Source organism: Ursus arctos, unplaced genomic scaffold (assembly GCF_023065955.2).
Source record: "Ursus arctos isolate Adak ecotype North America unplaced genomic scaffold, UrsArc2.0 scaffold_15, whole genome shotgun sequence".
NCBI classification, from domain to species: domain Eukaryota; kingdom Metazoa; phylum Chordata; class Mammalia; order Carnivora; family Ursidae; genus Ursus; species Ursus arctos.
In genome coordinates this window covers 49828949-49845440 of record NW_026622819.1, presented here as the reverse complement: position 1 = coordinate 49845440, position 16492 = coordinate 49828949, and the positions used below count along the sequence as shown (strand labels likewise).

General features: G+C 36.8%; 1 protein-coding gene across 3 annotated transcripts in view; it reads left to right on the top strand.

Moving 5' to 3' along the window:
* Window positions 1-16492, top strand: part of GABRB2 (gamma-aminobutyric acid type A receptor subunit beta2) — a 231442-nt gene that overhangs the window by 75839 nt on the left and 139111 nt on the right. For all 3 annotated transcript variants that reach the window (XM_057312398.1, XM_044388486.3, XM_026510916.4), the window contains one exon: window positions 1432-1652. In XM_057312398.1, coding sequence (XP_057168381.1) covers window positions 1432-1652 — 221 coding nt within the window. The remainder of the gene's footprint in view (window positions 1-1431; window positions 1653-16492) is intronic.

Genomic DNA, 16492 nt, shown 5'->3' with positions numbered 1-16492 from the left:
TCTATACTTCTCATTCAGAAGTCAGCTCTACCCTGACTTCTGAATGAGATCAAAATTTGTATATTTATGAAACAAGTGAAAATATTTAATTTTTTTTGCAGAGGGATTATATTTTTCCTATTAAAACTGTTCAATGTTTTTAGCAGGTAATATATTATAAGTTACATTTTAAAATTATATAACCAAATTAGGATGTATAAATCTCAATAAGGGTTGGAAACACTTAAGGACTTCACAGAGATTGAGTTGTGTATCTTATCTACAAAAGTATGCCGATATGTGCAGAAATCCAGTAGGTGTACCTTATTGGATATTCATTCATTCATTCATTCACTATTTGTGCCCTAGGACTATGCTGGCTCTCAGGTTGCAGAGGTGATTAATATATGATTCCAGTTTTTTCAAAAGCCCTTAAGTAGAGCATTGCAAATTGATTTTAAAATAAAATGGTAATTATCTTTTGAAATGAATATTTGGTCTTTCATTAAGTTATTCAAATGCGGGTGAGAGAGCAATTGCATTGTACCCATAGGCCTCTAATGGATAAAACATGTCACAGTATATATGTAAATATATATATATATATATATATATATATATATATATATATATATATATATATATTTCACAGTATATATGTAAATATATATATATATAGTATATAGCTTTTTGTAGTTTACAAATTGCATTTGAGTTATACATTTGTCATAACAATCTTCTGCTTAGATCAGGTACGTATTGAAAGTCCCATTTATAGTTAATGGAACTTAAGCAAAATAAGTTTTATAAAATACATGCCATAAACAATTGAGAAATGCTGGATCTGGGACTCCAAGGTCAGTGCTCACTTTATAACAACCCATTGCTTCTCAAAAGCTAAGAGCCTCCTAATGATTCAGAATCCTGAGATTAAAATTCTCGTGAAATACTGACTGAGCTAATATTGTTTAGCCAAGAAGCCACGTTAAGTCTCAGTGTAAATGTCATCTCTCTTGGGAAATCCACCTTGATTAGATTGTTTAGGATTCTCATTGACAAACTCTTACAATTACTACTGTAACAAATTAACCACTTTTTTGCAATTGTATTTGTATCCCATCTAAAACACTTTTATGTACCCCACTTTGGGAGGGACGAGTTAATTCACTAATTATTCCTTACCATCTTTCTTCCTGGGTAACACATAATAAATTTCACCAGAATATGCTCTTCTCATTTCCATATTTACAGTGCCTGCCATGGTGCCTGACAGACACATAGTGGGTGTTCAGCAAGAAAGGGTTTAATAAATTAATATTTGCCTATATGTGAATAGTATGTGTTTCTAGTGTGTGGTCGTATATATTTTCTTTTCTTATGAATACTAAAGTGTTTGCCTATCTCCCAAGTCTGTTTGGGTACAAAATAACCATTTTCTTTTCACATTCACAGGATTATACCTTGACAATGTACTTCCAGCAAGCCTGGAGAGATAAGAGACTGTCCTATAATGTAATACCTTTAAACTTGACTCTGGACAACAGAGTGGCAGACCAGCTCTGGGTGCCTGATACCTACTTCCTGAATGATAAGAAGTCATTTGTACATGGAGTGACCGTCAAGAACCGCATGATCCGCCTGCATCCAGATGGGACGGTTCTTTACGGCCTCAGGTTTGTAGTGTCCATTTCAAACTTGAACTTTTCCTGAACGAAATAGTTATTGATTTTTATTGGAGGGGAATATTTGCTGTTTTCCTTATTCCTTCTTCAATTCTGTCAAAGGCAGGTAAATCCTCTATACAGTAGATATCTGAGAGCTTAGGGGAGCATGTTTACCAAGGGACTTAGCCCTAGCTAAGAATAAGTTTTTCTGAATTGTCTTCTAATATCAGCTGCTGATCCTAAAGCTGCTTTCTTTAAGAAGTAAGGATAAACAATCAAAATAGCTGAGATATAGGGCTTCCTTAAAATGGAAAAAATGTTGAATGCTGGATACTTGTTTGAGCATGGCAGATGCTTGGTTTCATAAATTGCTCCTAAGCTGCATGAATTGGGTCTGGTCCTCTGATGACAGGAAGGCTTTTTGTGCCTTCTTATCCTCCAAGGAGCAATCAGACTTGCAAATAAATAAAGTTGTTATCCCACGTTTATTACTAATAAATTTACACTATTCAATGTACTTTTATGTCAGAAAGTAATTGTGATACTCTGCTGTTAAGGTGAGGATGAATTGTAAAATAAGACTGCTTCTTCTTTTAAAGTTTATTTTGTATTAGAAGCAATAGATGGTTTCCTGAAAGAAAATGGAGGAAAAAAGATATCTATCTTACTCTGAAAAATTACGTTATTACAATATAAAGGATTCCTCTGTGTTATCAGGAAGAAACTCTAAATTCTGAAACATTCAAATGTCTCTGATCAATTCTGTTTTACACACGTGTGGTTACTTTATCATAATAATGATGTTAGTAACAATAGTATTATTCGTTTATTATGGGGTCAGATATTGAGTTTTTAACTCAATGCTTTCCATGCATTGTTATAGTTAATCCTTACAACAACTTCATATGTTAGAAACTGTTATGATCTTTATTTTCAAATGAGGAAACTGAGACTGACATCTAAAATCACAAAGGATGTTAGCAACAAAGATGAGATTTGAACTCAGATCCAAGTTTAGAGCCCACAGCTCTTAACCACTACACTAGGATGCTTCTCACTACCACATTTTTTCTTATCTGCCATGTCTTGTTTTCATTATCTGATATAGTCAGTGTGTCTGACTGGCACATTGTCTTAGTGCTTATGAACCAGCTTCTTTGTTAATCATATTTTCAGAGAGAGTGGCATTTGGCTGCCAAGGGAGAGTGGGTGAGGGTGAGGCACAGAAAAAGCATGTGTGTACTGTCAGCTACCGGAGGTGAGGAGATGACTTGGATATGGGCAGGGCTCACATCCTTAGATGTCTTAGATGTCTTAGAAAATAGAGAAACAGCAGAGAGAGAAATTGACAATGTTGGCAAAGATTCCACCAAAGGTATGGACTTTGAAGCACTAATGGAAAGAATTGTGTTAATGGATACATTGTGCTAAATTTACCACCTGGAATGAAACATTTAGAATCACAAAGACCTTGCTGAGAGTGTGACCATGCAGGCTGTGGGGGAGATCGGGGTTCAAAGGAGGCTGTAGTTCACACTTTTGAAGAGTTAAGCACAGAGAGTGGTCAGAATCCTGAAGAAAGCAGAAGGAAGCATAGAAATAACCTACTTGGTGGTGAATGAGGGGAAGGACTGGCAAGTGTCAAGTTTTGGCTAAACACCAGACCCAGTGCTGGAGGCATTTGCTCAGCAAATCACTTAATCTGCACAGCAGTCATGCAGAAATTACCCTGAGCTCTTCCCATTTCTGTGGAACACCCACCTTGGAAGCAGAGAACAAGTTGTATTCTCCTTGGTATACCCAGCAATGACAAAGCATCTACACCATAAATACGCTCAACAAAGTTTGTCGATTTTGAATTTATAGATGCAAAGTTGAATGGATGGGAAAATCAATGATCAGGATGTCTTTGGAATTGAGAAGGAAAAGAGAGGACCAATATAGATGATAAATATGGCTTGTTTTATCATTATATAATCAGACGAAAACATCAATGACTGCTTCTTATCATTAAGACCCACTATATGACACTGCTGTAACTCATACAACAATAGGAAATCATCACTCTCCCATCCCCTCTTTCAACAAAGGGTTTGAACACATCTGACATGTAGGAAATTAACACTACTAGACAGAGAAGGCACATGAATTGTAATCATACTATCAGTTGTATTGTTAATTCTGACTTTGATAACAAGGTTTTACAGGAAATTTAGAAGTATCTTATTCTAGTTTTTTACTGATAAACCGTAGAATGATTTGTTTCATGGCTAGAAATTGAATACAGACCACATACTCTCTTATCAACTACAGAAGGTTCATTTGTAATGTGTAAGTAAAAGGAATTCAATTAAAATTACCATTGCTAGGATTGATTCCACATAATTTTTTTCCCTACTTACCCTTCAACTCCTCTCCCATTGAGATCCACACACATTGGCAGGGACAAGGGGAACAGAGAAGAGAACATTCAGAGGATCTAAGTAAGCTTCTTTTGTAGGGTTTACTTTAGTGAAATGTTCAGGTATTAAAGGAGAGGGAGAAAGTCGTATGCAAAATATTAATGCCTATTTAATTTTTCTTTTTGTTTTAGAAAGACAGAAGGGGGGATGGGCAGAGCGAGAGGGAGAGAGAGAATCTTAAGCAGGCTCTACACCCAGTGCAGAGCCCGACGCAGGGCTCGATCTCACAACTTTGAGATCATGACCTGAGATGAAATCAAGAGTCAGACCCTTAACCTACTGAGCCACCCAGGCACCCCAATGTTTGTTTAATTTTGTCATTGGTATATAGGTATTCATGTACTGTTCTTTCAATTTGTCTGTAAATTTGAAAATTTTTATGATAAAATTTAGAAAAGGAAAACTGTTATGTTTCAGAGACCTAGGAATATCTGATTTTAATATCCCTGGAAATATCATTCAGGATTTAAAAGTCTGTAGCCAAGAAATGATATTTCTGATCTCTTGGAGGTAGAGAATCTTCTATACATGACATCTCCTTTCAGGAGCTGTGTCTGAAAATGATATCACCTCATCTCAAAGGATGTGTGGCTTAGAGGGTGGGATCCATGACCATAGACAACCAGGCTAAGCCATAACCCAGAAACGAGTGGTCAAAGCCCTTCAGTTAAAACCTTGATAACCTCCTTATGAAATCAGTTGTCCTCCTGCATGAGTGGCCCTTCATGTCTGATTGTACACAGCAGGAGCTCTGAGTACACTCATGCTGATATATTGTGTGGATAGCAGGAGGTTTGAGGATGGCATAACGGCCACTCAGCAAGCTTGCATAAGGTACAGTGGCTTTGAGGAGCTCAGAAAATGGAGGTTGGAGACTGACATTTAGATATATGGAAAATATTTTAGGTGTTACTGTTATAGGCTACGTTTTACCGGTTTTCATTCTGATTGGATTTATGTTTCCCCATCACGGAAAGCACAGATTAGCAGCTCACTCTCTGTTATCCCAGTGTTCTTCTGGTTGATAATTATATTAGAGGTTTAGAGAACAAAGTTTTAATGTTGTTCAGATACATAAATGGACACAAGTAGGTAATGCAACCAACTTCCTTAACAAAGCATAATGATAATGAAACTCAGGTTTTAGTTTGGACTTTTGTAACCTTGAGTGTCTTATCCAGGTTTTTAATTTCCTCGTTTATAAAACAGAGGGGTAAATTAGATGATACCAATGTTTTTACAACCCAGTCATCCTCTGGATCAATAATTAATGAATCTAAAAGAATATGTAATCTAACATCAGACTAGAAAATGAAATTATATATTTGGAGTAGCATAGTAATTGGTAGATAATAAGTGTTCAGTATTACTATTTAATGAATGAATGAATGTGAGGATATTTGAAGTCTGGCAAAGGGAAAGCTTCACATATCAAGGTAGCCATTTTATATTGCAGAATTTTACTTCAGTTATCTTTTCACAATTCAGCCAAGTAAGACACTAGGTCCATTGTGTAGAAACAGAAGAGTGAGCAAGTGGATTGAAGAGAATGCGAAACGTCTAGCCCAGGCATATCTTGAGTGAAAAAGGGAACCACTAAAAAAAAATGTATACTGGAGTCAGTTAACTCTAGCCTCTGCATTTGGCAGCACACAATCTGGAGCAAGGAAAATGAATGCCTGGCTTCAGACCCAAGTGGCATGACCGCCTGTAAAAGCTGCCCTGTAGCCCAGCCCACAGCCTTGCTTGTAGTATGCATGAAGTAATTATTTAATCCAGTATTGTGCATTTTCTTAAAAAGACTTTCCTTTTCCTCATCATGTTTCATCGTGTATCTAGTTTCTCAACTTATTCATAAGATCTATGGGATACAGGGATGCCTGGGTGGCTCAGTCAGTTAAGTGTCTGCCTTTGGTTCAGATCCCAGGGTCCTGGGATCGAGCTCCACATTGGGAGGGAGCCTGCTTCTCCCTCAAGCTGTCGCTGCCCCTGCTTATACTCTCACTCGCTCCCTCCTCTCTCTCACTCTCTCTCTGGCAAATAAACAAATAAAATCTTTTAAAAAATCCATGGGATACAGGAATAATTAACCAAAGTTATGAATAATAACTTTTTGAAACTTAAATTTATAGTTTATGGCTAAAGAATAATGAAATCTTTGAATATAGATTATCACCTTCACTGTTGACTGGTTGATAGCTCAGTTACACCAGTTTGATCATAAAATCAAATATCTCTTGTCTTTAACAGTGCTATTTAGGGATTTCTGTCAGGAGATATAGCTGGAGGAGGAAGAATATTTTCTCAGGAGTAACCCAGCTGGATAATTGGTGACAAACGACTTTCCAGTTGACGAGGCAGAAGAATTCCTAGCAATTTACAAAGGAAATATTTCAAACAGATTAACTATATATTATTCACAAATAAGATAGGGCCAATCAAATCATTTTCAGAACACTTCAAGGGAAAATGATATAGAAAATGTAAGATTTTTGTTAATGAATCCAGCTAAAACCCTAGCAGGTAAAAATCAGGTTTAATCTGATATTGACATTATAAAGAATGTTACATAGAATTTAGACCTTTATTTACTTGAAATAGGAGACGTTTGTTAGATTTCAAAAGTAAATTAATAATTACAGTTTGCAGAAAATTAGAAGACCTTGTCTTACAATTAATAGGTCCTATAATTACTCATTTAAGTGATTTCTAAATTTTTTTCTCTCTCCCCAAATCCCATAGTCCTATGATTTTGCTAATGTATGGCACATGTATTTTTAAGCATATATAGTCCCATCTCATTATGCATACAACAGTATTTAACATGATATTTCAGTTATTTAGCAATTGAATTTATCTCCTTGAAAAAATCTGATTAAGAAAAGAAAAACAAAATAATTACATTTTGGTATACAAGAAAACCTGAATTATCAAATGATGACATCTTTTTTGAATATAACAATGTACATTTTGTTAACATTTAGAATCTGAATCCAAGTTGGACTGCATATTATTTATATCATAAGCATTTTATCACATATTAAAAACTTCAACAAACATCATTAAGACAAAAAACTTTTCCTATCAGGAGGTGATACACATTTATTTTTAAAAATTTAGAAAATGTAGTTCTGAAAATAAAACTACTCTTAATTCTACTACCCAAAGATAACCACTACCTGTACCTTGCTTTATAGTCTTTCAGATACTTTTCTCATAAAAAAGCATATTGGAAGTTTTTTTATAAAAATAGATTTACATTATAAATGCTATTTTGTGATTTGAATTTTTTTCTATAACAATGGATATATCATAAACATGTTTGCATGTCAACAAAACCCTCCTCCCCATCATTTTTTGGCCATTATGAGACATATTTGGGATATATTTCTTTATCCAATATAGGATGTGGTTTATAGTTTTGATATAAGGTGAGAAATATGTGGTTGTTGCTATCAAATACAGGACTACCATTTAAAATTTACTTAATATTTTAGTGACAGGCAAAGCTATTTGTGGCACAATTGATAACCTTATAGTTGTGCTGTTGTAATTCGGAGTCTCATTGGTTAAATAAATGGCTCTGGAGATATATTGGTGCTGGTTTTATTAGGCCAGTTCTTATGGAAAGAATGGCTTAGTCTTTCCATAATAGCTGACCCATCTAAAAATAGCTGTTTGTCTTTTGATGTGAGGGGGAGGCCTTGACTTTATATGCCCGAACACCTCCCATATGTAACATTAGATCAGAAACATGTCACTTCTGATTAAGGGTTCACATTCTTAAAGAAAAATTCAGCAGGAAGCAGAAGGCAATTCAACCACCTCCTGCTATGTATGTTCTGTCATTGGGAAAATGGCAAAGGATAATGTTAGCTTGTAATGAATTTCGACAGGAAGGGTTTTATTAATTTTGCCGCCTTCTTCTGTTCCTAAAGTTTTACCACAGGATATTAAACAAGTAAATAATCAAGTAGCTATCTCTCACTGAAATGTAGTCTATCAAATAATAAAATATCAATTTTTACTCAGATTTCCTAATTGATTTAATGCATTTTCATAGATAGTGATTGCATTTTGTCAAACAGAAAAACAGAAATTTTATTATCAGTCGTCATGGCCAGAGTATGAGACCCTGCTCTCTAGATTTTCTCAGTCTTCTAAGAAGGAAAAATCACCTTCACCTACCTCTGTTGTGGGGGAAAAAATGCATATAATGATACTGTTTTATAGAATATATCCTCTGTAAAGAGCTGTAAATAATTTTTAAATAAATTTCTTGGGGCACCTCAGTCAGTTAAGCATCTGCCTTCGACTCAGGTCATGATCCCAGGGTACTGAGATCAAGTCCCACATGAGGCTCCCTGCTCAGGAGGGAGTCTGCTTCTCCCTCTGCCCCTCCCCCCAACTCATGCACACGCGCGCATGCGCTCTCTCTCTCTCTCTCAAATAAATAAAATCTTCAAAAAAATTTCTTGCTCATTATTTTTCCCCATTAGAGAAAATTATTTAGATTAAAAATATTTAGAAATAATTTCTGACACCTCCAAGTTTACCTCCTTTTTTAATGGATGAGAAGAGGGAGGCTCAGAGAAGAAAGGGATTGTGTCTAACATCACACAGTTAACAGTAAAGCACGGAGTAGAACCCCAGACTCCTAACTGCTAATCCAGGGCTTGCTATTATTGCTGCTGCTGCTGCAGTGATTTGGTTATTTGGAAATCAGTCTGACTGACATCAGCAAGTACGTCAAATCCAAATGTAAAACAGTAGAATTAGGATCACGCCATCCTTTGGACTTGAGAAATGGAGGCAATATGTATTTAGCAGCCCTAGGAAATAATCCAGGGCTCTTTCTGTTGCCATGTTTTGCTGAACTTTTAGATGAAAAACATATTTTTTAATATTTATTTATTTGAGAGAGAGAAAAAGAGAGCATGGGGAGGGGCAAAAGGAGAGGGAGAGAATCCTCAAGCAGACTCCCCGATGAGTATGGAGCTTGTTGAGGGGCTCCATCCCGGGACCCTGAAGTCATGACCTGAGCCAAGTCAGACACTCAACTGACTAAGCCACCCACGTACCCCTAGATGAAAAACATTTAAAGAGGAAAAGAAAGTCTGACCAACTTCTTTTTATTAATCATTACTGACTCATAATATTCCAGTAGTCAGTGAGTTTCTTTCAATGCCAGCTAGATGGGTTCCTAGTTGTCCTCATGTTCTTTGATTTCAGTCAAATGATAGCTGGAAGTGGCCGAACTGAAACCAAGGATGTCAAAGGACTGCTGGGGAAAAGATGAATGGTCAGAGGCTCCAGGCGTTTCAAAGCAGGGAAGAAACCAGCTCTACTCCTAGTAAAGACATGGGTCTTGTATCGCAGGCCCCAAGAATGAGTACAATGGTGCCATTGAAGTGGGCCTTGTCTGCAAAGGGAAGAAGCATTAAAACTCATTGAAGACACATTATTCGTAGGCTCATGAACGTAGCTATGTACAGCACTGTTATACATAGCACATCTGGAGGTGCCTTTTGCGTATTCCTGACGCCATTGGGAGTGAACTCTCTGGGTCACAAGAATACTATCATCGTGGAAAGAAGCCAGATCTTCACTTTTTGATTAATTTAAATTAAATTATCCTATTTTATTTTATTTGAAGCAAAGTATTTCCTAGTGGATAATTAAAATTATAGCTGTTGCATATATGTTTGTATATAGGTGTATATCTCCATTTATAGGTATAAATATGCATATGTATCAGTTTAGAGATATATATATGTGTGTGTACATATATGTATATGTGTATATATTTGGACATACATATTTCAGCAACATTTTTTTTCTGTTTGTCTTATGTTAAAACTAAAGAAAACAGAAGGGACTTCCATAAATCTAACCTTCAAACCGTGTAGATTGTCCTCAGCATCGATTTAAAGATAAAGTTTTTTTCCAATTACATTTGGAGTAACTTTTGTAACATTCCGATTTAATGAGATCAGTGAATTTTTTTGGCAGCTTTTGCTGATAACTTGTTTGGCAAATAGGCAAAACGCAGTTTGGTTAGATAGTCTTTGTAAGGAGTTAACTCATGGCAGAGTTTTAATTAAACAACGACCTTTTCAAAGCAAATATAAATGAGCAGTTGTTTAATTGAGAGAGTTGTAGTATGGTAGCAGTAGGAGTAGTAATATGTATCGAGTGCTTTCTATACATCACATCCTGAATTACCTGGATTCAATAACCCTGTGAAGCAAGCTACTGTTATTTCCATTTTATAATTGAGAATACTGAAGCTTTGGGGAAGTAGATAACTTGCTAGTTGGTTTTGGGCTTGGAGTTGAACTCAAAGCCTGTGATCTCAGTCACCTCTCCAGAGTCTGAGGAAATGCAGTATTCGCCCAGGTAGATGGATGTAGAAGACCCTTAGGGAAAGCAAGTACTGGAAATCTAGATGGAAGAAGAATGGAGAGCCCAAATTTCCAAGGCTCCTAAAAGGAACTTCGAATAGTCATTTCTTTCCCCCTAGAGAAACTGCATGGTTGCTGTTCATAAATAAATGAATATGACTTTCTCAGTCTTAAACAAGCTCCACAATGGGGATTTATGCAGTTTTTGGCTAGCCTGTAGACATTTCTATACATACAGCACATGTAGTGTAGCCTTCAGGTTTAAATTAATATCATCACCTCTATTTTCATCATTTATCCTTCAAGGATTTTCTACTTTACAATTTAGATGCAGAAAGTTATTTTTGTTTCATGTTTTTGAAACCCCAATTTCAAAGAAAAGCAATATGCACTGTAGTTTATAATTTGGGGTATAGGGATTTTTAAATTCTCTTCTTTTTCAAGATTATATTGCCATATTGTGGAGTTTGGTTGCAGACTAGGAAAAAAGACAACCACTGTAGGATTAGATTGTCAGTTAGCCAAAGATGTAATACCTTAATGGAAGTGAGGAGGCCACCTAGCTTCTATGGTTCCCAGAGACTGAAAGCCACCCTAGACTTACTGTGTCCATAGGCTTTTCTGCTGGATTGAAGAAGCTAAATTCTTCATGATCTGGGAAATGATTACCCAAGTAACCTGTACACTTTCATGTCAAGGATTCATAGGTATTCTTTCACTAAGATCCTTGACCCTAACTCTACCATTAACACTCATCCTGAAAGGGAAAACAGAGAAAGTACTGAGCCATTAGTTGTACCTCTGACTCTCAGATGACTAGAAAAGTACCTTTGTCTACAAGACTATTAGGGAAGATCCAGAGTACACTGAAGAAAATCTGTTATTTGTTTTGTGGCATAAGTTAAAAGAAAAAATTATTTCACCGAGGTATTTTTCAGCCTTATTCCCCATGGAGAGAAAAAAAAATAATAAAGGAGATAAAAAGCTATCCAATCTAAGGATATCAAATTTTTTTGTTAAAGGACTTTTGGTAAAAGTTTTAATGCCTTGATTTGCTAAATGGTTAGTAAGAGAGGATTTCTAACCCATCGCTACCTTTTTTATTCTGGAGGTCACAAATAAAGCAAACCTTCCTTTTGGAAACCATGCCAGTATAATAGCTTAATGACTCAAATCACAGTCACCACATTATGAAATGATCAAGCTTTTTCATTTCTCAGAAGCAGCTCATTATCTGCACTCTTATGGACAGAATAAAAGGCAACAAAAATGCTAACTGGCCATAAATCCTTGGAGGAAGAGATTAATTCCGTGTTGGATTGTTCTCACTAGCCATAATAGAGGAAATAATTAGGACTTTTATTTTAGCAGCTGTTAACAGTCTGACAACTAAGGGAAACTACTAAAAAGATCAGGATAAAGACCAGAGCTGCTTCTGGCATCAGCGTAGCAGGAGGCATCTGTACTTTTTACACCACTGTAGAGTGAGGCCACAGAGCACAAAACCACCTGAGAAGCAGTGTTGCTGAGTATTGAGAGCATGGGTTTGGGATCTGACTGCCTTGTTTCAAGGACTTCCTCTGTCACAAACTTGCTGTGCTCCATCTTTCTGAGGTTCAATTCCCTTATCAGTGACATAGGGTGTTATAGTAACCACTTCATAGGATTACTGGGGAGATGAAGTGAACAAATACTTGTAAAGCACTTAGTAAAGTGCTCGGCACACACTCAGTTCTTTGTATAGATTACTTGCTATTGTACGATGACTACATGTGTCTAACTTTGACCTCTCCTGCTGTTTCTATCATGATTAGTACTGGGTGATATTTGGCAAGAGGAAATGAGAGTGTTAAACCCTTATTATGTATCAACACTGTGCCAGGTGCTGGGGATGCATGAAGATGAATGAGGCAACCAAAAATTGAGACTCAAAACTTGGAGGTTAGTGGGATGAGAAAATATGTAATAGTAAGATGAAAAGAAATAGGATAGGATAGTAGGAGAGGGCCAGGTTCTAGAGTTTGTTTTTATAGGTTTTGTGGTTTTTAAAAAAGTTACCTAACTACTTTAAACTGAAAATAATGATATCATTTAACTTACAGGAATATGATCAAATTAAACAATGTAACTTATGTAAAGTAGCCATCATACAATAGGTGCCCAGTAAATAATTGTGATGGCTTTATGTATTGTTGTAGTTACGCAGGTAACTATAACCATCCAAATCAAGTAGGTACATGCCGTGTGTCATATGCTGTGCATGTGTCGTATCTTCTGATCTCCAAATAACCCCATCTGGCAGATATTAATATCATTCCATTTTTACAGAAGAGGAAACTGAGGCCTAGACAAATCTAGTAACTTGTTCAAAGCAGCACAACTTCAAATGTCAAGGCAGGGAATAGAATTCAAGTCTGTTTGACTCTGAAGCCCGTGTCTTCATGTTGTAACAGATTTTAATGCAGAGCAATGACCCAGTGCATGGGCTGGAATGTAGCAGAGCAGACACAGACATACCGAGGAATTTCATTAGACTGATAGCTGAATGCCGTTATTCATTCAACTACCTAATGTTAGGAATGTCCGTGTAGTGCACCCAAAGCAAGCATGAGAAAATGCTAGTGTTTTAATTTATGTTTAATGAAACATGGCCATTGTAGTCAAGTCAGTTTCTGAACCTTTAGTTCATTTATGCCTCAAGCCACCCAATCAACTGCCGAGGGAGCACTTCTTGTTGCTCTAGGTGGAGGATGGGGGTGCAAGAGTGAATAAGCCAGACATTGTCCCTAACTCCAGAGGCTTGTACTTGGTAAAGGAAACATATAAACCACCAGCAAAAAAAAAAAAAAAAAGGTATTTAATGATAAACATGAGGCTTGCACATTGTGATGAAGTCCATGAGGAGAATTAAACAGCATGAATGATCTAATGAAGAGTGACTGGAGAAGAGGGGTGGAGTCCTACCTTAGGAATGACATCTGAACCAAGATGTTATTTATGAAGATCAATAAGCAGAGATCTGAGGCGTTAGTGTTCCAGTTAGAAAGAACAAAAGCACAGTGGTCCTAAACAGAACACACTCCTGTGCTCGCAGGAGGAAAGTTAAGTAATGCTGCTTTACCCAGACTTTCTGTTTCCTCTCTTTCACATTACTGCATGTTATGTTCTTTATAACTAAGTGCTTTATTCATTTGTTTACTATTCTTACTGGCCTCGCTCCACTGAACAATAAGGTCCATCAGAGCAGGGCCCTCTGTTCTTTTTTTCCCTGCTATATCCCAGCATCTTGAACAGTGCCTGTCTCAGAAGAGGCAATGAAAAACTACTTGTTGAGTAAATGTCTGCATGAATGAATAAGTAATAGCAATTTGTCCACAGCACTTCCTACTTTATCAGTGTAACTACCTGACTCTGTTTATCAGTTGGAAGGGATCTGTGGTCTCTGCAGGGCTTATCTCAAATTGATTTATCATTCTGTCTCAATGCAAGCAACGCGGGCAAAATGGCATCTAATGTTTTTAAACAATGGATTTGCATATTGAGGTAAATAAAGAGGAGAAAAAGAGAAGCATAAAATCAAATCTATATCATGGAGAACCCAATTATCAAAGATTATTATGTTTTAGTAAGGTGAAAAAATCTGATTGTCCTACCTGGTAGACACTGTGTGCATTTCTATTAGTGGGGACGACTACATTAGCAGTGAGATGGTGCTTGAGGTGATATTTATATAAGCGGATGATAAGAAAGCATTCTGAAAACAAAGACAGAATAAGCATTTGTCATCAATTCAGCTTTTCAAGTTGTGACTTAAATGCAAATATGAGTTGACTGTGTAGAAACTTCCGTTGGTGTGGTGTTTTCTTATGTTATCTTATTATTTGCTGTGCATGTGGTATTTTAAAAGATATACAGAGATGTGAAGGTGAAGAGAATTGTATGAATGTGGAATTTAGGTGACCCATATTAGCTTTCTATCACAGAATGAGTCAGTGAGAAAACACTTTCTAATGAGAGCTAGTGCTTTTCAGACACACACCTCAAAAAATTTATTATGGCTGAGTTCAAGGGAGATGTTCTTTTTTTTATTTATGATAATAAAGTCTTCTATGATTAAAAAGGTGTATAGTTTCTCATTGATTACAGAGCAGAAAATCATATTTTTTCCTTAGCATAGAGTATATCTTTATGTTATTTGAACTATCTTGTCTATATTTCAACTGTGTGTGTTTGCGTGTGCACTTACGTGCACACTTGTATGGCTTCTGTGTTTGTGTGATAAGAAGCAAGGCAGGAAGTGGGGGGAGTGAGGGCTGACTACTGTGTGGAGAAAAGAAGCATTTACATTTGCTCAGAACAATATTTTTTGCAGATTGTAAGTATTTTAGTCCATTTGGCTGGAATCATGAGTTGATTTTTCCTTTTGGAAGTTATATATAAGGGACACAAGGGCCGGTCTTCTGCCCATGTAAAAGAGGTCTCTGGTGTGATAATGAGAAATTTTGCTCCCCACTCCCACCTGGCTCATTCTTAGCCCATTTAGTATGTGACAAAATTGTACATTTCACTGCTTCACTAACCTTACTCACTAAGGGTTAGTTCATGGATCCTTGTTAAGTTACTTAATCTCTGCCCAATCAGTCATCACCCAGTGATGAGGGGATGAGACAAACCATAGGTCTGATCCTTATTTGTGGAAGGTGGACTTACTCGGAAGGAGGAAAAGTCTGTCCACTGCATGTGTGGCCAGGGGCTGGGTGGAGTTGAATGCTGAAAAGACAGAGGGGGAAATCAAGACAGGAGTGAAAATGCATTGCTAAATTCTAGGCATAAGAAAAACAGTGTTTTACTCTGAGAGGCCAAGTTCCAAATAATATGAATTATCAGACATTCTAATTTGAGAACACTTAAGATTCTGAAATTGCCTTAGGGGCTGACTTTAGTCTGTGTCATTGGATAGGTTTTAGTTTTAGTGTTTATTTTATTATGAAAATCTTAGACATTTTAGACAAAGAAGAGACTATATCCCAGGGTTACTTTTCCTTTATTTGTGATTTTGTTCATTTCAATTGAGGCTCAGGCTTTTGTTTTCTTCATCATGAGTGGGATGCTTGGCTCAATTTCATCTCTTGCAGTATTTTAAAATTGTGCAAAATCAAATTACTGTTGTTTAGTGACAACCTTCCTTCATTTCAAAAAGCTATTTTGTCCTTGCAAGTTTTCAGTTTTCATAGGCGTGAATAGAAAAAAAGCATAAAATATACATGGAGCAAATTTCCATTGATTATTAGTGTAGTTGCTGACTGATAAGATCTGGTGGGGGTTAGGGGGCAGTGGGAGGTTTTATTCTATATTTCAGGTGCTGTCAGCTATTGAAAACACAGTTTTATTCAGGAGAATGTCAGGGTAAGTGTTTACCTATGCAGACAGCATTCATTGCAAACCAGACACTGGACATGAATGTATTCCTTATATGAGCCATTACCTTTCCATGCTTTAAAATATGGTTTCAGGGGCACCTGGGTGGCTCAGTTGGTCAAGTGTCCAACTCTTGGTTTTGGCTCAGGTCATGATCTCAGGGCTGTGGGATTGAGCCACATGTTGGGCTCTGTGCTCAGCACGAAGTCTGCTAGAGATCGTCTCCCTCTTCCTCTCCTCTGCTCCTCTCCCTGATCCCCTGCTCTTTCTCTCTCTCTGATAAATAAATAAAATCTTTTAAAGAAACAAATAAAATAAAATGTGCCTTCCAATTCCTCATTTATTATCTCCACTGCTCTGTGTTGAAGAGAACCAACTGAATCAGGAGGGATTTGGGGACACCAGACTTTTTTACTTCTCTGGATAGCACCATCTGCACAAACAGATGGGGAGACATGTCACAGGGCTAGAGGGGGACTCCAAGATCAAAAAAAGAGGAGAGCAATGAAAAAGAAATGCAATGGCAAGGTAGAGCAGACGATTGCCAGTGGCTGGGAATTCTTTG